Below are 20,713 nucleotides of genomic sequence, written 5' to 3'. Positions count from 1 at the left end.
TATATATATTTTTCAACTCTTTCTTAACACCATTTTCTTCTGTTTTAACTTCTTCTCTTTTTGCTTATTTTAAGGTAATTTTCTGGTAACTTTTTTACCAATGTCTTGCTCCTTTTGGGTCATTTCTTGTTATGTTGCTCATTGCCTTCTTTCCATGTTTTTGAAAGAAATTTAGCCAATATGCTCAGGTTTCAAGGGATTAAATACAAACACAGTAGGTTGCAAAGCAGAAAAGCCTGAAAAAGAGGTGTGTGGACCTGGTAGAGAGAAAGAGAGCAAAAATGAGAAGAGGGGCAGAGAGTGTAGTCTGACAGCAGACTGTTGGCTGTCGTGAGGATTTCAGCACCACAGTGGTGGACAGCTCCCGGCCTGCCGCTCACTGCTGGACGCTCGACAAAATGTTTCTGCATTTGTGTTTTTACAGAAAAGGACAGATTTACAGCATATTGCATATTGAAAGGCAAAACTGACATCTTTTTTTTTCTTGGGTCAAGTTTCTAGGGGGACGTATGGGAGTAAATTTTTTCCTGAGCCAAAAAAATGATCAAAACAGCATAAGTAACCATATTATTTATTGTTGGTTACTAAAATGTAGCCTTTTTTTTAAGCACAAGTGTTTTTTCTTTTCATGTAACCAACTGTGGAAAAAACAACTAGGAAAGAGAAAGTGTGCATACGTTGATATGAGTTAAGACAGGTTTTTGGGTGTATTCACTGGATCTTTTAGGACATTTCTGTAGTGGGACTGAAAACAATTTATTGTTATCATTTTAAAAAACTTTGATTTCATTTCATTTCCACCAATAAACAAAATTATTGGAAAATAATATAAATAAAATAAATTTGTAAAAAAGATAAAAACATTACATATAATGTATACCAACATAATTAAATAATATAAATAAATCTGTATAATAATGATAATAATAATATTAATAATAATAATATTAATAATAATAATAATAATAATAATAATAATAATAATAATAATAATAAAATACTTAAAACCAATGTAATACTTAAAATGTCCTTTCGGTCACTAATTATGAACCCTAAAAAACTGTCATCCTTCCTCTAACCCTCCATTTCCCCTCCCTTCTCTCTTTTCTTTGACCTTTATGCACTTCTTATTTCCTTACTTTCTAACCTTGCTTGCTATCACCCATACTCACTACCTTCTGCCTCCTCACTTCCCTTCCTTGATGCCTCTACCTTTCCTTTCCTACTTCCCTTCCCAGTAGTTTTTCATCCACCCTCCGTTCTTCCACCCTTCTCCTCTTGGCCATCTTCTTCTCCTCTCTTCCTTTCCTTTGCTACTTGCTTCTCTTCTTCAATCTCTTAGTCCCTCCATCCTCCTTCCTTCCCTTTTCTGTATTTTCATTTCACTCTCTCAATTCTCTTCTCTCTTCTCCTCAATCCCTCCTAACGATCATCCACCTTTTCTCCTCCTCTACTTTCTCTCCCCGTCCTCCCTCGTTCCCTCTTCCCCACATCATTACCTCTGAGTGTTTGTTCCTAAGCACCGCTGCTCCATTCATCTGTAATTCATTACATCGCCTCAGCTCCTGGATTCTCCCAGCGCACACACACACTGTTAGTTAGCGGCTGGTGCAACCTGGGAATTGTGGTTATATTCTCAAGGCTTAAACTACAAAGAGAACCTCATCCCAGCCCATTTGTTGTCAGCTATCTCTGCAAACACAGGCTCCGTTCAGTGTGTGTATGTGTGTGTGTGTGTGTGTCTAAAAGTACTTGGTGCGCTGACCCGTCACAACAGTTCTTGTTCTCCAAACCCACATTTTCTCCAGGCTTCTGTTTTACTGTAGTTTCACAGCCTAACTTTAGGGGGAAGAAATCACATATTAACTCACATCACTAAAATATAGACTTGACAGCAATGGAGCCCCCAGAATTTGAAGAAATACCCTCAAGAACACCTTTGAGGAAATTTCTTCAAATTCGGCACAAACATCCACTTGGAATAAAAAATGAGATAATTACATTTTGTTGGTCAAAGATTCAGATGACTGATCTCTTGTCTTCAACACTTTTTGGAATGTGATATCTCAAGAACAACCATGACAGATTTATTTCTCAAATTTTGCACAAATGTTCCCTCGGACTTCACAATGAACTGATTTGATGTTGGAGGTCAAAGGTCACTGTGACCTCGTCTGTCTCATTCTTGTGAGCGCCATATCTCAAGAGCACCTTGAGGGATTTTCTTCAAATTTGCCACAAACATTCACTTTGACTCAACTATGAACTGATTAGATCTTGATGGTCACAGGTTAAGGTCACTGTAGCCTCACAAAACATGTTTTTGGCCATAATTCAAGAATGTATACATTATTTATGACAAGATTTCCCACATGTCTAATTACATAAAGTCATTAAGTGGTGACATTTTACATCCAAAGGGTCAAATGTCAAATTTGCTGTTACATCGTAATTTTTTTCTGGGCATAACTGAGGAACAGAAGGGGAGACATTCAGTGAGAAACTGAATGGGTGACACTAATTTTGGGTGTTCACCTTGAAACTGGATGTATACTGTAAATGCAACATAACTGATCAGTTAATCAGTTTATTTATTGTCATTATGAACATGAAATGATCAAACACCAATTACACAAACGTTCCTTCAGACAGCCTATGTGATCTCCAAACTGCACATATTTTTAAAAAACGTCATATATCATCATATACATCAACAACATCATATATCTTTATTTGCAAATTTGGACAGCTTGTCTAGGATGTAAATCTATAGAGCTTTAAAAAGATAAACAGCACTTTAAACAGTGTCCCATAACATTTTTGTCTGTTAATTTAAAGCATACAAATGAACTTGTTGTCTTGAACTGAAGTCAGTGCGAGGAGAGTCAGAGAGGCCCCAGAGGCTAAAGTGCTTCAGGTCATAACTTAAATTATATAATTTTAAAAACAAACAAACAAATAAAAGATGCTGCTGTGGAACAGAAATATTCGGGTTTGGGGATTTTTACATTTCCATGTACAAACTGAGAATAGTTAAGCAGTAATATTCAGCCTAAAGGTGAATAGTTGCTTTTGCAAAATGATATTCAACCCATTTTCATGTATTACTCAGAATAAGTGACATTCAGAACAGGATGAAGGAGGTTCAGTGACTTTTAAACTGTTGTTTATGAGGCGGAGAAAGAGAGGAGGCGGGCCGATAAGAGAGCAGCCGAGAACAAAATGAACTCAACAGACAAGATCAGAAGTGAACAGATAAGAAGCAAAAAGAAAGTCGCTGTCAGGCAGAAAGAGAGTGAGGAGTGACCTCATCAGTCAAGCGAGAAGCTGCAGAGCAGATTCAGCGGTGTCAGAGAGGATTCGCTCACTCACACATGAGTCACACGTTACAAATATTTGATACGGTAAAATACCCTTCGCCTCAGGTAAACCCAACGATCAAAACCCCCCGCAAAGATAACAGCAGACACGTGAGGCATGTATGTGGTGGAGCGTTGTATCTAAATGTGCTCACCTGTCAGATAGTGTTTCCCCAGTCTTAATGCGTAGCTTACCTAAGTTTGAAATAAAAAAAAGGGTTATAAAGGTATATAGGGGATATTAAAAAAAATAAATAAATACATAAATAGAAAATAAGTACTAAAATAATTAAACACACTTAAATATACAACCATAGAGTGAAAAGTATCAAATCATAAAAAATAAGGGTTTGGGTCAGGTTTAGACAGGAGGAAACACATATCAACAGGGGAACAGTCTTTGACGTTACACTGAGGGAATACTCAGGTGTGCACACGTGACAATACGGCCAAACAAATCACATATACAAAGTCGAGGCCCAGAGGAAGTCTGATTTGTCACTTTAAATGGCTGAAGGTCTGAAAATAGTTGAGTTTTCTGGTATGACCTTCACCAAAGACCATGTAAAAGTCTCGATACTTGCCTGCAGATAAGTAATAAATATTTTAAAGTTATAAGAAAGGTTTGTGTGTATGTGTGTGTGTACCTGTGATGGGCAGTGCAACTTCTTCAGGCAACACATGAATTTTAAAGCAGGGCCTACAACTCAATACAATCCCCCAAAATATATCCAAACCTCGGCCAAACACGCAAAGTTTTTATAAGTTTGCGTGCTGTCAAAGTGCAGCAAGGATGAAGAGCGTGCTGTGACTTTGTCCTGTCTGCAGAGTCAAACAGAAAGACGTCACCGAAAGACACTCGGAGAGACGTCAGCCCTTCAGAAAGTCACATCCCCTGAATAAGACAAAGGTGATTTGTGCTTTGCTCGTGTAAATAAGCATCAGTCTGAGTGCTGGAAATGTCAGGCTCAACATGAGAGGCAGTGAGACGCTCAGAGCTGCTGAGTCAAAACACACAAATCCATCCTGCACTTAGAGCGGAGGAGACAGAGCCGAATACCTGCAGGACTCAGATAACTGTCTCACCCTGCGAGCTCTCAGATCGCTTAATTCATGCAGTTTCACATTTTCTCTCTAAAACACACATAATATAAAGTCTTCAGACTCATGTCAGGGCACCACTGGTGAAAGTGTTTGCTTTTTGTTTAAACTGTTGGAAAACATCTGTGTGTAAACGTATATAGACACACACAAATATTACAGTGAAATACATATGCATATATGCTTATGTATTTTACTGTTATATTTTGTGGGTCAAACGTTTGTTCGTTGCCTCTTTGTGGCCGTCGAGGGGTTTGCGTTCATTTACTCTTCACTCCAATGATTTTGTGCTGATCGTCTCAGTTGTAGCGTCGGTTGAATTGTTGATTCTTGTTTTGTTTTGTCTTTTCATTATCTCAAAGTCTTTGTTCAAAAAGGAGATGGTTTATCACAGGGGGATTCATCCTAATGAATTAAGTTTCACTTCAATACATGTACTTCTCTGAAATGCACAAAACTGCGCTGCCCTAAAAGAAGAAAACAGCAAAGTAGTGACTTTGAGGAAAAGAGGGTTGAAGGTTTTTAAGCTGCAAAGTTTGGAGCACAAGCAGGCTTTAAAGACTTATTTTTATGCCTTTTTTGGTAGATTATACATATTATTTTTATTTTATTTCGTTTTATTTTATTTTATTTTATTTTATTTTATTTTATTTTATTTTATTTTATTTTATTTTATTTTATTTTATTTTATTTTATTTTATTTTATTTTATTTTATTTTATTTTATTTTATTTAACCCTTTGAAACACAGAACAACATTTTTCTTTTGGTGTGTTCAGATGCCAAGCATTTAAACCTTAAAAACTTGAAAAAAAAATGGCACAGAGCAACTTGGCAAGAGATGTGCCACAAGTTGCAAGAAATTAGGACAAGAAATGAACCAAGTATTTTTTTTTTCATAAAAATGAGTGAGAAAAAAATGATTCAACGATTTTAGTTAAAAAAGAAAAAAAGAATAGAAGACTACACTTATGATTACTATAGCTGTAATTCTGATTAACAGCATTATCTATATATCTAATATTTATTTCTTTTTCTAATCTTTGTTTGGTTTAATTTATTTTTCTTTATTTTGTCTTGTTTTTTGGCTAAGTTTCTAGATTATTTTTTGTAACTTAGAACTTCCCCCCTTTGTTTTTAAAAGAAATCAAGCCAATTTTCTTAGGTTTCAAAGGGTAAATAGCCCAAAGTGTATATGTGTCAGTATTTCTTGTTTACTCACAGCACTGCAGACAATTAGCATTTTATAAATGCACGCTAAGCCCACGGCATGTTTTACTGAACTTTATTAATATGGTTCAGTTTTAATTAATAGTTTGTGCTGTGGCTGCAGGTGATGTGAACCACATGTGGTCTGGCTGTTAATGTAACTGTTTACAGACTCACAGCAGAGACAGATAGTTCATTTAACTGAGAATGTAAAGTATTTTGTGTTAATAAGAAAATAGTGGTATTTACCAGAGATATTCTATTTTTATATCTTCATATTTTATTTTTATATTTTATATTTTATATCTTTACCCTTTTGATTCATGTTTTATTTATTTTATCTCCTTTCATTTGTTGTTTTATTGCTTCTGTTGCTGTTGTTTTTGGTCTATTTATTTGTATTACTTTATATTGACATTTTAAGTCTCACATTATTTTTCCTTTTGGTTTTAATTTGATCCTAACTCTACCCTTATTTTGTCTTGCTTGTGTTCAAAAAGGACTGTTTGTCTTTCCGTAGTTGTATCGCAGTCTATGTATCCCATTTCTGCTCTGCTATGTTTGTCAAAGCACTTTGTAAACTCTGCTTAAAAGTGCTATATAAATAAAGTTATTTTAAATAATCAGTCTGACTACAACATAGCAGCATGTTGGGTCTGCGTTTACAGTTTTCGGTAGCAGTCTGTGATATTTCTCGCCTGCTTCAAAGACCACAGCATGGTGAATGTGACCTCCATTTTGACTGGATGGATGAGGCGCTGTGTGCGAGTGTGTGTATGTGTGTGTGTGTAAGAGAGAGACAGAGATTGGGGATGTTTCTGTGTGTGTCAACAGCTGAAATGATGCATGGCAGAGGCAGCGTTTCTGCCACCTAGTGAGTGTCAAACTGCACTGCATGTTACCTGGAAGCCTGACAGACTGGTCCGGCCTGCTGGAGACCAGCAGGAGCTCATTAGATGTTAACCTGAGACACCACCAGCACGGTGATCATAATCTTTGTAGCTTTAAATGTGCAAAAACTTACAGCATTCCTAAAGATTTGACACATTTTATGAACACTCCATTCATAATTTGGCCCTTTTTGAATGAAAATGCTGCATGCTTACTGCTGGCTGTTTTTCAAAGCTTTTCAAACAGCACAGTTTCACTTTTTTCTCACCATCAAGGCACAGTCATGTTTTTTTTCTGTCTTTCTTTTGATATATTTTTTTTTCTGTTTCTGTTTCATACTCTGATTTAACTATAAAAAAGATGCTGTAGGTGTTTTCAAAGCATTTTTGCTGTTTTTGGCAAAAGAGGATCTGTTATTCATTAATACCGGCACCAAAAGCTAACTCTGCTCTGTGTGCAGGCGTGAATGAAGTCTTGTAATATCACTCTCTGAGCCAGCAGGACTGCCATTCAGTGTACTGTACATTTAAAGTAAATACTTATTGTTCTTATAGAATATATACATAAAAATAGAGTAAATACTTCTGTATAATGTCACATGGCATTGGGGTCCATCATTGTTTTCCATTTTGTCTTATTTTATTCTTGGAGGATTCACCTCCTGCTGTTGGTATTCAGTTCTTCCCTCTCCTCCGCCTTCTTCCATTATGGCATGAGGAAACTGAATATATTGTCTTCTCCATCCTGAAGACTGAATATTTGTGTTTTTCTCCAGTGTTGCCCTCTGTGCTGAAAATGATATGTTTGATCATGTTTCTGGCATCGGGGCATCTTTTCTGTGACTTCATTACCTCCAGGATATGATATGGCCTGATTTTTATGTATTTTAGTAGAAGGGTATTGAAGATGCTGATCTGATATTTTCAAAATTTAATATTATATAATATTTAATATTATATATATATATATAAACCAAAACTCATATTTTAGCTGCAGTTGGGCTGATTTTGTTTAATTTTTAAAGGACACTGAACTGAGCGAATTAGACAGATAAAATACTCTATTTTATGTTTTTAAAATCATTGAAACAACTTCAAATCAGTTAGAAATTGTACAATATTTATAGACATGTGAATAGGCAAATTACTGTTGAACTGATGACATATTTGTGTAAATTTATGCAAATTGCCCAGATATGAGAGATAAGATATAAGTTAGTATCTGACAGTTTCTTATTGTTGGGGACCCATACATTTATAATGTAAAACTCAACATGTCCAGGTTCACAAAGAGGCTTTATAGGCTGGCAAATAGACTACCTCCTAAATCTCCTGTTGAATTTTGGGCCTCAGCTGGCACAAGGCCACTTTTTACATCTCAAAACCTTTTCTTGAATTCCCAGAATTTCTCAAATTTCGACCACCACTCCTCTGCCTCGTGTCTTTTTTCAGTTTCACTTTTTGTGCGTGCACAGTCTGTTCTCAGTCTCCCAGCTCTTTCATTTTACCGGCACCTCATGCTTTTCTCAAACGCTTTCGATCACAATTCCCAGACGGCTTCAGAAAAAAAATAATCCTGAAGCCTCAGAAATGCTATGAGAATTCGTTCGATTCTTCGGTAATTTCTGCATGAAAATGGCTCAGTTCGTCCAAGGTTGTTCTCCTCTTCTCCTCTCCGTGGACCTCCTCTTCTCTCGTCTTGTTTCATCTCATCTCCTGTCCAATGTTGCATACATATTTAACAGCCGGAGTCGATGAAAGTCAGGGGAGATTTCAATCAGAGGCTCTTCACTCATCTTTTTCGTACCTCTCTGATCTGCTCGTGCATATTTTAGGATTTAAAAATCAATACATTAAAATCAATCTGTGTCCTCTCCTCACCTCCGCTTTCTCACGTCGAATGTTTCTGAGTTCATTCACCTCCCTTTTTGTTGAATAAATAAACTGAATACTTCTCCTCTCCACACACTCCTGATGTAAATCCAACACATTTACGAATGTTCTCTCCATCATCTGATCAGCTCTACTGTTTTTTTTGTGTCCACAGATGAGTTCGTTCAGTACGAGGGCCCTCACGCTGCTCTCGTCGATTTTCGGGGCCTGTGGTTTGCTCTTGGTGGGCGTCGCCGTGTCAACAGACTACTGGCTGCTAATGGAGGAGGGAATTGTCCTGCAGCAGAACCAGACCACAGAGGTCAAGATGGCGCTTCACTCCGGCCTCTGGAGGGTCTGCTTCGTGGCAGGTTGGTAATATTGTACTTTTATCTGCTGATTACCTTGAGGTGTTGGTGCTATTTTTTGTTTGTGTTACAGAAATTATTTGGATTTTATATTTTTTTTTTTCTTTTGATCACAAAAAAGAACTGAAGGGGCGTTCGAGTGGCAAAGCAGGCAGGCATGCAAGGCTGTCGACAACACTATTCACAGACACCCCACATCCTGTAGACAACTTTTTAGAGATTTTTAGATCTTACAGTTAATTACATGCAGATTCATTGATGACGTAGGTTAGTAGGCTACTCCACGTTTACAAAGACTTCTGTCAAACACAAATCAACTGAATGGAACATTTCACAACACAACTGCTACATAAAACAGGTAACTCTGATTACTATTCACCATGTGCACCACCATACTTCTGTTAACTGGACCGACGCAGACTACATGGATCTTGCCCGAGTTTCCAAATTGGAATTTATTTTGGATTCAGAATTTTGGAATCCATAGCGCTTTTCCGTGCCGGAGGTCTTTTTTTCTCCGAGTTCAGAGTACAATTGAAAGCAGCATCAATTGCATTAGATGACCTCCGACCTGAACATCACATCTAATGTCTAAGATTGTGCGAGAGAGCATAAACAGTCAGTGAAGCAGTGTGTCACCTCTGGTTGAATTTTGCCTTTTAAGATCATAGTGCTCCAAAAAGAAAAAAAAAAGATGTTCATTCATGCATTCAAACACACACACACACACACACACACACACACACACACACACACACGCACACACACACACACACACACAGCGGGATGGACACCACAGATACAAATAACTGTCCTTATTGCAGTAGCTGTTGCTGTGTTTCGGGTCATGATGGTGTTGCTCTGGGGAGGTGGCCATGTTTGTGTTTCCCTGTTGTCTGACGCCTGGTACAAAAGGTCAGAGGAGGAAAACGCTGGTGGCATTTGGAACGGCTGTGTGTGTGTGTGTGTGTGTGTGTGTGTGTGTTTGTGTGTTTGTGACTGAGACAGAGGAGAAAGAAATCCCATTTGTCTGTCTGTACATGTATGCATCATCTTGTTGACATATTTTCGTGTATATATAGATGTCTTGTGTGTGTGTGTGTGTGTGTGTGTGTGTGTGTGTGTGTGTGTGTGTGTGTGTGTCCTCTCCGTGCCTCCTGTTTGAGGTTAATTGTCGTGTCTGCATTCAGCTCCTCTCTCTCTCTACTCAGACCTTGTTTCCTCCTGAACCTCCTGACCTCCATCTGTCTCGGCCTCTAATTCATTTTTTCTCTCACTGCTTTTCTCTGCTTCTGCCTTTTCTCTCTTTTCATAATCTTTTTAGAGTCTCTCTCTCTCTCTCTCCTCTCTCATGTCTTTTCAGTCGTCCTTTCAGAATCTCTTTATTTGCCACCACAGTTTGTCCATCTGCCCTTTCTCTCTTTTTTTAAGAGCTGTTTTTTTTTGTTTATTCTGCCTTTTATTTCCATATGCAAATATTTCCATATTGCTTGTGACCCACAGAAGACCCTCTTAACTCCCACTCAAATGCTCGCCCACTCATCTCTCGCCTCTCAATATGTTTTCTTCTTTCTCTCTCTCTCTCTCTCAGGACCAGAGAAGGGCAGATGTGTGGCGTCGGAGTATTTCACCGAGCCGGAGATAGAGATCACGACAGAAAATACAGCCAACATACTCAGTAAGTCACACCCCCACATCCACATCCATAGATTAAAACATACTGTATTTAAATATTCAATGATAGTCATTTCCATTAAAATTAAATAAATAAACACGCTCTTTGAGTAGGTGATGTTCAAGACCTCATAACTGCCAATATGTTTCATTGCCAAAAGAAAATGTTGGCCTCGTACATTTCTACATTTCAAACGTTTCAACATTTCTAATGTGTTGAAGTCTATGAGCCAACTTTGGCAGAACTAGCTGTGTGTTGGCAACCCATCACTTGTTTTATAGGCAACTTTTTAGGCGCCAAATGTAGATTTCTTTTTTTTTTTTAGCCATCTATCAATGTGTTTTCTGCCAGGATTTCACCATGAAAAGGTGTTTTCAGTCAAAACATGATCTTTTCCATCCTGTTTTCACTCCAAACTCATCAAATAGTGCCACTCTGTCAGTGCTTTTTAGGTATGAGCATGACAACAAAAGCCAGGCGTCAAATGAGAACACGCTAACTTCAAACTTGAACGCATATTTACAATAACAAAGTCTTTATATCACAATGTTTCCAAGTGATATTCAGAATATAAGGTTTTTACAGGTTATCTGTGCATAGTTCTTTGGTTAGGTTGCTCTCTGTTGCTGCTTTATTAGGGTAAGATTAAATATTGTTTCAAGACTACAAACACACAAAATCAAAAGTTGAAGGTCTTAAGAGACATGCAAATATCAATTGCCCTTTAATGCTGTCTTCATCAGTATTGCTCTTGGCTCAATAAGATGACAGTAAATTGACCATGTGGTTCATTAATCAAAGTTGTATGTTTGTAGTCATAGTTACAAAGTCAAACAAAAACTTCTAGCCTCTAAAATGTAACTAAAGTTAAGTCTGATACAAAGCAATGTTTGTTGCGGGATGGAGCTCAAAAATAGAGATTTCTTTTCCTTTTTGCCTTATAAGTAGTATAAATATTCTACATATATCAGAGGATTTTAGTAAAGTTCTAAATTTCATCTTCTGCCCCACTAGGGAAACTGAAAGGAGTTGACAAGGTGTTGGAAGGACAATTACATGACATGACTAGATAACATGATGACTAGAATCTGCACACTTTATTTAATTTCAGCCTCTGTACAACTTCTTCAGGTATACAAGACAAAGAATACAATTTGTACATGTATCGATTTACTCCAGTAATTAGCAGCAGTGTAAAACATCTCAAACAGAAGATCAAATAAAAGGTTATTGTAAGTGTGTGACATGTAGGGTGTGTCGAATTTGAGAAAGACAAATGAGCTTCTTTTTTAATTTTCTTTATCAAAGAACAACCTTCTGTGAAAAGCTATGTAAAAAAATAGACAAAAAGAAGCAAGTGAAGGAGATATTTTTCTGTCTTACTCAGTTTCTCTTTTACCAACTGACAAGACAAAACAGGAGTGAACCTCATATATAGCGAGTGAGACTTAATGGGGATCAGGTGTCATTGATTGTCTGATCAGTCTAATCTGTCTCCACCTGCCAAGAAACTCTCCTCCAACCCTGAGACTTACTTTAAATCGTGATATTGGTGGATAAACCTCAGAAAAGAACTTATTGTCACCTGTCACAGCATGCTTCAGAGTAATCGACATAGAACAAGTTTTGCTACAAAGTGAAAAGGACACATATCTTCAAATTTAAGTGAATTTTTTGGACAAAAGAAAAGATTGAGAAATGTTTCTGCTATTTTAACCCGTAGGGCTTGCTTTAAAATTACACACACTCATATCAGTCTGAACTGTTCAAAATCATGCTTTGAAAAATATTATATATTGATATAATATAACTAATATATTTTCATTCATTTAATTCTTTAACCAGCATAAGTCCTATATAATCAAATATTCAATAATTATTAGAATTTTAACCCTTTGAATATCAGGTTTTTGTCATGAGGCCACTATGTTTTGAGATGATTTTTTAAAAATTATTTTCAATATTTTTTTGAAGATCACAGCTTAGGATATGTCAATGATCAGCAGCGATGGGAATTTTAATACAGCAATGTCAAATACTCACACTCATACTTCTCTGCAAACACAATTCCAATTACTTTATTTTTTAAACAAACATCAGTCCTAATCAAAAATATTGAATATTCATTAATTTTCAGAATTTTAACCCTTTAAATGCTATTTTTTTGTCATGATGCCACTATGTTTTTAGCTGGAAGCCACACAAAATATGAATTATTTCAAAATACTACAATCAAACTAGATTTATATATATATATATATATATATATATATATATATATATATATATATATATATATATATATACTGTATATATATATTATCACAGCCTGGGATATGTCAATGGTTTGCGGCAACATTGATTTTGACAGCACACCTAGTGGAAATAGCATGTATTTTCTTCATATGTCAAATGTGGTAAAAATGACATCATCAAGTAGAAATTATTTTAAAAAATGCAAATTCCAATGTAAAAGCCAGACACCCAGAAATAATATAATGCATGTTTTTATGCTTTGATGGCTGTGGGATCAAAAATTGCAGTTTGGATGGGTTTCAATTGTGCATTTTTTGCACAGTATAAATGTAACAATTTTGTGTACACCGTGTATTTCAGACTTATTGTTGGTGATGAAATTCCAAAATTAAACAGAAATACACATTCTTGCTAGAATTTATGCCATGCATGAACACAGCCAAAATTATCGAAAAAAAATTTAGAATGAAAAGGGCGTAAAATACGGCAAACAGTCCCTAAGGGTTAAACTAAATAAACCAAACAGAAATCCACTAAATTATCAAAAGTGTGCTAAAATCAGGGAATTAATATCTCTGAGGTACGTGGTTTTCTCAGCACAGGGAAATGACAGCATTCTGTTTTTGCCATTTTGCCAGCTGGTGCAATTTCAAGTCACTCTGCCTGATTTAAGCTTCTACCTAGAGTCCCAATGCTGCTCAGAACCTGCCAAGAACCGTATGTATTTTTAAAAAAAAAAATGTGTAAAGTGAACACGTTTTTCTATTATTTGGTCAAACAGTAAATGAATGTCAAGAGCTCGCTGAAGTTCCCTACTGAGCTATTTGGTCTCGGAGCGGTTTTTAATGATTTAACATGTTGACACTGTGAACTGGCTTCAAAGTGCTTTGCCCGCCGCAGTTTGCTCTGTCTCTTTGAAGTAAGGCACAGTGTTGTTGGAGACACCAGGGGGAAGACGTTTGGTCTGTTTAATGCTAGATAAATGTCCTCAGGTAGACGCACAAGTCATAACACTGGAGTAGCACTGTGGGAGAGGTTGCTGAATAAATCATATGCATGCCTCGCTCCAGCAGACTTTGGTATGCAGTGTTTTTCTTTTCTTTCTTTCTTTTTTTTTAAACAAAAACCTTGGTATATTGAAACACTTTTTTTTTTTTTTTTTTTAAATCTTGTTGCCCAAAGATACATATTTTGTTATTCTAACTGTAGATTTTCCACATTTTTCACGTCATGGTTATGATTTGCAAGGAATACACTCAGGATTTTGCAGCAATCTTCACATTTTTGTTTGCAACCTTGCAACACAAAAGACTCTAAAAAATTTCTTTGTAGGTTCATGATGACAATTATAAGAGAGGTAACACAGAATTTAGTCTTTTATCCACAATGTGAAGATCAAGATCTTAAATTATATATTATTCGCTGTTAACTTTCTCAAGGTTTCAAGTTGTTTAATGTTTGATGCCTTTTAGACTTACAGTAACAAAGTTGGCTCTTAAATGGAAGGAATATATTTTAATGAGATTGTTTAAATGCATGACAGAAAGAAACATTTTTTTTTTATTGGATTGGGCGCGAAACAGTTTATGTGTTCTGTGACTCCTTTCTGAAGTGAATTTGAGAGTCTGCTTAATCCTGTTTTTAATCATGTCCGTCCTTCTCTTATGCTCTCCCACAACCCTCCCCATCTCCTAGAAATGGTCCGAACCGCCACTCCTTTCCCCATGGTCTCCCTGCTCTTCGTCTTTACTGCCTTTGTCATCAGCAACATCGGACACATCCGGCCTCAGCGCACCATCCTCGCCTTTGTTTCTGGAATATTCTTCATACTGTCAGGTACTGTGCACATAGAAAAAACTATGAACAAAGTTTGAAGTCATAAAAGTGATACTCGGAGTGGAATTGCTAACACTGATTTTGTATGAGTGCACCAAAACAAGGTTTGCAAACACTCACAGAACACCAATTTTATACTTTTATGGAATGACTACAGACTCCAGGCTGTTCTTGTCACGGTTTGTCTCCATATTTTCCAATTACTCGGCCGTGCTTCTTGTTGTCTTTGCAAAGCACCCTGCGAGACAAACTTCAGTACACAGCGGTCGCAGAATCTGTGGATGGAAGCTCTGTGGAGAACAAACAACATTTTCTAGGAATACAAAATACGACTTGCTCAGTGTATTCATACCAAAAGTAAAATCAAGTGAGCTCCGTCCAACTAATGGGACAGATGCACCTCCTGAGAGGAATATTTTTTGGCCGGACTTGCTTCGGCTGCTCTAGTAGTTTATGATCAAGTGATTACACCCGACCGTGAACTCTCCTCAGCTGCTCTCAGGTCACTCTTTAAATTGCAGGCTTTTGGCACAATGGAAAAGACTTAAAACTTGTCCCATTATTACAGATAAAAAAGCTTTTGGAATAGCGTTGTGTCATAGATTTAAAAATGGCTGAAGCTACTTTTTCCAGTATTACTTTTTGACCTTCCCGTCCTCAAATTTTTTGTTGCAAAGGCATTTTCATTTAAGTGCTGCAGCAACTTGGACAAACAGTTTTTGGAGCACTTCAGGGTTTTTTGCTGGTTGAAGAGCAGATATATTTGCTTAAATGCAAACATTGCTGCTGCACATATAACATAAGCACAATATGTGCGCAAAGTTGAGTTTGTAGCACCTTGTAAAGAGTCAAACAAACTCATCAAATACATCCAATTCTAATCCTAACCATCCAAGACAGACTGCATTGATTGCCATGTGCTGTTGTGTAAACGATGACTGTGGTGCGTCATCCCACCATGTGCATTTGCTGACATCACAGCAACGATATTACAGATCATGAACAGCTGATGCAGAAGGATACCTAAAACATCAAAAGTAGACGCAGAAGGACAGTGGCATAACAATACCATGTGACGATTTGGGATAAGGATGTGCAAACTGATTGCAAACTCCAACCCAAACTCCCCTTTATCACTTCAGTGCAGTAGGGAGTTTTCTCCAAAACATAAATCAAATGAAAATGTGTTTTGCTGAACACTTCAGAATTATCACTGCAGGACTGAAGAAACAAGCAAGGAAAAAGCTGAGGTATGGTATAAAACCTGTGTGACAGTGTCAACCTCCTCCCTCACCTGTCGGCTTAAATAAGATGTTTCAAAAGCAGCAGAGCAGAAGAAGAGAAGCAAGCTTGTTAAAAGTCAACATTTTTCAAGGTTAATGATAAAAAGACAGCTCAATGGATGGAAGACTCACTCCGCAGCTCTCCTTTCCTTCTCCCGGTTGACAGCTTGTCAGACCGTACCTTGTTCTTGCTGCTGGCTGAACAGTGAACGGGATTTAATTCCAAATAATTGCTCTCTGCCGAGGAAGCTGCAGGGCAGCAGTGATTTCATGTTTTGCTGCAGGCTTTTGGTAAAAAGTTTAAACTTAAACCCAAAAGTCTGGAAGGTGGCTTTGTTGTAGTTTGACATATCAATCAGAAAGTTGGTAATAAGGAGGGCCGTTTTCTTCAGGATGACACCTTTTTGGTCCGAGCCAAAAATCTCATATTACCTCACTGCAGTAAGTGGACCGGACTCCAACCTTCAGTGCTGTCAAATTTTATTCCAGCCACGTAGCTGAAAGCCTCAAGGGCTGAGTGGAAAGGTTTGATCACACTTATTCCTTTTATAGACCAACACAGCAGTTCAATAAAAAAAGACAGACTCACCTTCCACTGTATTAAATCCAGCCAAATTACACTATATGGTTAGAAGTGAGCAGACACTGCTGTCAAACATTTTATGTTTTTTTTTTTTTTGGTTGGTCCCTTAGGTTCAATGAAAAGGAATCATAATGCTTAAGCACACGGTTATATTTTAACTCTTTAAAATCTGGAGCGATCATGTTTCTTGTGCTGCTTTCAGATGCCTTTCACAAATATTTCAATCTTTGAACTCTGAGAAAATTTGGAAAGGCAGTAAGCAATTTAGTAAAAAAAATCTCCACAAATTGTAAGAAACTAGTGGATTTAGGAAAATATTTTTAAAAAGCTAGGGAAAAAAAGAAAAAAGCTTGCAAAAAACAAGATTATATCTATAATTATAATAATTAAACATATAGTGTATCAACATAATTTTGGCCACAGACTGTATTTTGTCAACAATTACATAGTGGATCAGTGGGTTTTTTTCTGAGCAGGTCCCCATTTGTTTTTATCTTTTGCATATGCATGAGGAAGCATATGCATGCTTCTGGGTTAGATTTCTGCCAATGGTTCCCACTAAACGACAGTCTGTGGTGTTAACCTGCCAAAAAAACACAGCAATGGGCCGGCAGAAGGGAAGAGGAAAACGGTTACTTAGCAAAAATGATGTTAACTGTACAACTTTTAGAATATTAAAAAATGGGCTTGCATAATTTAGCCCAAAATTATACTCTAAAATCTGTAGGCAAAGAGTCAGAAATTGTTTTTATGGACAAACTTCAACATTCCTTATTAACAAAACTATTATTGAACCCAATTGCCAGACTAATTGTTGGCATTGCATGTTTCAGTAAACCACAGATATGTTAGATTTGCATTATGTGGTGGATACACTGAAACTTTATGGTTTAACAACGTGTGGTAAGGTTTATGCACAAAAACCACTCGGTTATAGTAAGAAAAATGTCATGTTTTGGCTTAAAATACCTGGATGCACAATCACCAATAGAAAAATACAACAATGACTTACTCTTTCAGAACAAAGTTTGCACCTGTAATCCATCTTCCTCTTTCATTGAGGATTACCTTTAACAAAACAAAGTCCACACATCGCTGAGCAGTGAAATCTTTCACCGAGCTTTCTGTTTCATTTGTATCAGAGTCCTCCTTTTGGGAGGGAGAGTCACTGAAGTCAGCAGGGTGACATCACTTCCGCGTGTCGCTGCAGGACAGCGGGGTGACGTTTCTGGCCAGTTACCTCGAGTGCAGGGTCGAGTGATCTTTTTGGACCTCGTTAGTCTCCCTCACTGTCTTTCTTTGAGCAGACAGGATGACATCATCTTCCTGTTTCAGCCTCTCTTTTATTTGCATGAGTGAGCTTTACATCACACAGATGCTAGCTTAGCATGGTGGACTGCTGACTGGACACTTGGACAGACGTGAAGACCATGATGTCATGGGAATGCCAAGGAGCCAAGATGGAGAAAAACACGTGCATGACTATACATAGCAACATGCAAATACAGATCTACACACATCACATCAATGTATGTGTGCAGATACTAAAACTGGACATGATCTTTTCTTGACCCAAACTAGGTAGTTTTGTGCCTAAGACAAACCAAACCATAACCACAATGTAACTGAAATGTAAAAAAGGTAATATAAAATAATGTATCTGTAGTTTGCAGATATGCACAATGCCAACATGTATTGTCAATTTGTTCAATCTAAATTTTTTAATGATAAACTATACATTGTGAAAAAAAACCACAAACATATCTTTCCCTTGTGAAAACATTTCACATATATTACACTTGAATATAAATGTAATAATTTTATATAAAGACATTTATAACACAAGTTTTTTGGACATTTCACATATTGTGTTGGTTATACATTTGAAATGTAATCTTTAATAGCATGGCTTAAAAAAGTTACTTGTGCAAGAAAACAATTTCACTACACTTGAATGAATGACTATGCACACAAAGAAAAACACTCAAAAACAACCCTGGCAACAGCATGCTCTTATGGAAAAAAATATTAAGTGCAAAAACAGAATCAGAGAATAAGCATGCAGTTAAAAAGAAGATTATTATATTAAAGTTACTTCAATAGCTAGCAATATTTTGGCACCCTCTGTGAGGAATAATAAACCACCTCCCTGTCAGAAATAGTCAGTTATTTCTGTCTGATGGCTCATAACACAAGGAAAGAATCCAGCCCATAGATTGATTTTTGCCATTTTCACCTCTGAAACAGCAAAATGACAACACCCAAGCTGGGTTTCTATCTCCTGTGTCTTTGTGTCTTGTTGTTTACCATAGCATAGGGAGTTTTTCAAAGGCAGCAATGCAATTATTTCACAAACAGCAGGAGAGAAAAACACCGCAATCAGTGGTATTTTAGAAATGATTTTGCAGCAAAAACTGTTTGTCTCAGTCAGCATGTGTGTGTTTTTGTCATGGAAGCTTCCCGTCAGTCACAGAGCACCCCGAGGTTACAGCATGGTGGCTGTGGACCAGCTGTTTCCTCCCGTTTCTCCTGTTTGTCCTTCCTCCAGTAACTTCTCTCCTATAATTTTTTTTCTTTGTCTCTGGAGATTTTACCCTCTCTCTCCTTCTACGTGTGAATGTGTGTTTGTGTGTGTACATGCACACACGTGGTGCACACACTGGAAAGCTGAGATGAGCTTTCAGCCACAACACTGCCATCTGATGGCCACTAAAGGGAATTACAACTCTTTTTCTCCCCTTTTCACAATGAAATCTACCAGTTTAACCTATTCTCCAAATTTAGAATAATGTTAACATCGGAGATATTAAAGACTATGTTTCTAGTCTTTGTTTTTTAAATTTAAGTCACAAACAGTCTAATTTTCAAGCAAAACATAAATTGTATGTCAGTATTAAAGTGATTATTACTGTACTGCAGCCTGTTGGCGCCTCCATCTCTCTTCTGCCTGGTTTCCTCGAGGTGTCTCAATTCACAGGATGTTTTTATTCCTATATTTATATCCAACAAATCTCCTCCTTAAGGTTTCAATGTCTTCTGCTTTGATTAGTCCCATTTCACACAGCTGCGACTGCAAACAATCTCGTTTTTCAACAGGTATTTCCAATCAGGAGCAGATGGTGCTCCACTAATGTGTTTTCAGATAAAGCTTCTCCGTTTGTTATACCAGCACTTGTTTTTCTACGTTGTTGCAGATAATGTTAGACTGCAAATCTGTTTGTGCATATTAGCATGCCCAAAGCATTTTAAAAACTTTTATCAGTTCATATATATCACTTTACTGATTGTTTAAACAGGTAGAAATGACCTGACAACCAGATTAAAAACATTTTCGGGGGGCAGCTTTTGAGCTGCATTACTTCCATTTTCTGTTCACTAGAGTGCACCAGAGTCCATCCTTCAAAATAACACTATCAAATTACTTAATGTGTTATAGAAATGTCAAATATCAAAATGAAAATTCACTCATTATCCACTCACCCTCATGCAGATAGAAAGTCGGGTAAAGTTTTAGAGTCTACGAAACACTGCCGGACTTTCACAAGGAAAATAAGTTGTTCTCATCTCTCGAACGTAAATGGTGACCGGGATTCAAACTTTAAAAAAATACATGATAAAACCACAAACTGTGTTCCTCCTGTTCATTTGAAGTAATCCAAGTGTCCTGAAGCCCCGATGTGCCAAGTTGTTTTGAAAAAGACACTGGCATCATGTTTTTAGCTTTATTTTAGCCTGTAGCTCCTAGTGTGGAAGCTGTGTTCATGTATGCACGCTCACAAAAGACCAACGAGAGCTTGTGGTATCTGCACCCCAGTGTCAGGTAATAACGCTGCCAGCAACCATGTTATATAAGTAGTGTGAGTGCCATCAGAGTGCATTCGTTGACATCACGGCAACGGCGTCCTGAAGTATAAACAGCTTCAGGAAGGTGTTTAGAAGGACATCTAAAAGGTCATAAGTAGATGCAGAAGGTCACTGACAGAGCTGTATCATGTGACGAGTTCGGATGAGTATGTATTGCACACAGACAATAAAACGTTTAACTTTTGTTGAGGTTTGGCATTTCTTTCACACGACAATGGCATTTTGGGGGCCTGAGTAAGCAAACTTTAAAAACCGGATCCGAGTGTGTAATCCTTGAAAACGCAACCTCTTCTTTCGCTGTGTAAACTGGCAATGCGTGGATCCTGTGAGAATGGTGACATCATGGCTGTACTACGCACATGGTGTTCTTCTATGGTTTATCATTACAATTTTACACTGCTAACTCCTGGCCTGGCAT

General features: G+C 37.3%; 1 protein-coding gene across 1 annotated transcript in view; it reads left to right on the top strand.

The window, feature by feature from the left end:
• The window catches only part of cacng7a (calcium voltage-gated channel auxiliary subunit gamma 7a), a 42,623-nt gene that overhangs the window by 10,808 nt on the left and 11,102 nt on the right, over nucleotides 1-20,713 (top strand). Inside the window, exons 2-4 of the mRNA XM_042506884.2 lie at nucleotides 8,606-8,801; nucleotides 10,390-10,476; nucleotides 14,425-14,565. Coding sequence (XP_042362818.1) covers nucleotides 8,606-8,801; nucleotides 10,390-10,476; nucleotides 14,425-14,565 — 424 coding nt within the window. The remainder of the gene's footprint in view (nucleotides 1-8,605; nucleotides 8,802-10,389; nucleotides 10,477-14,424; nucleotides 14,566-20,713) is intronic.

This window comes from Plectropomus leopardus, chromosome 17 (assembly GCF_026936395.1).
Source record: "Plectropomus leopardus strain MGB_pleo_1.0 chromosome 17, ASM2693639v1, whole genome shotgun sequence".
Classification (NCBI taxonomy): Eukaryota; Metazoa; Chordata; class Actinopteri; order Perciformes; family Serranidae; genus Plectropomus; species Plectropomus leopardus.
The sequence above is the reverse complement of the archived record's forward strand: the minus strand, read 5'-3'. Positions and strand labels throughout refer to the sequence as shown.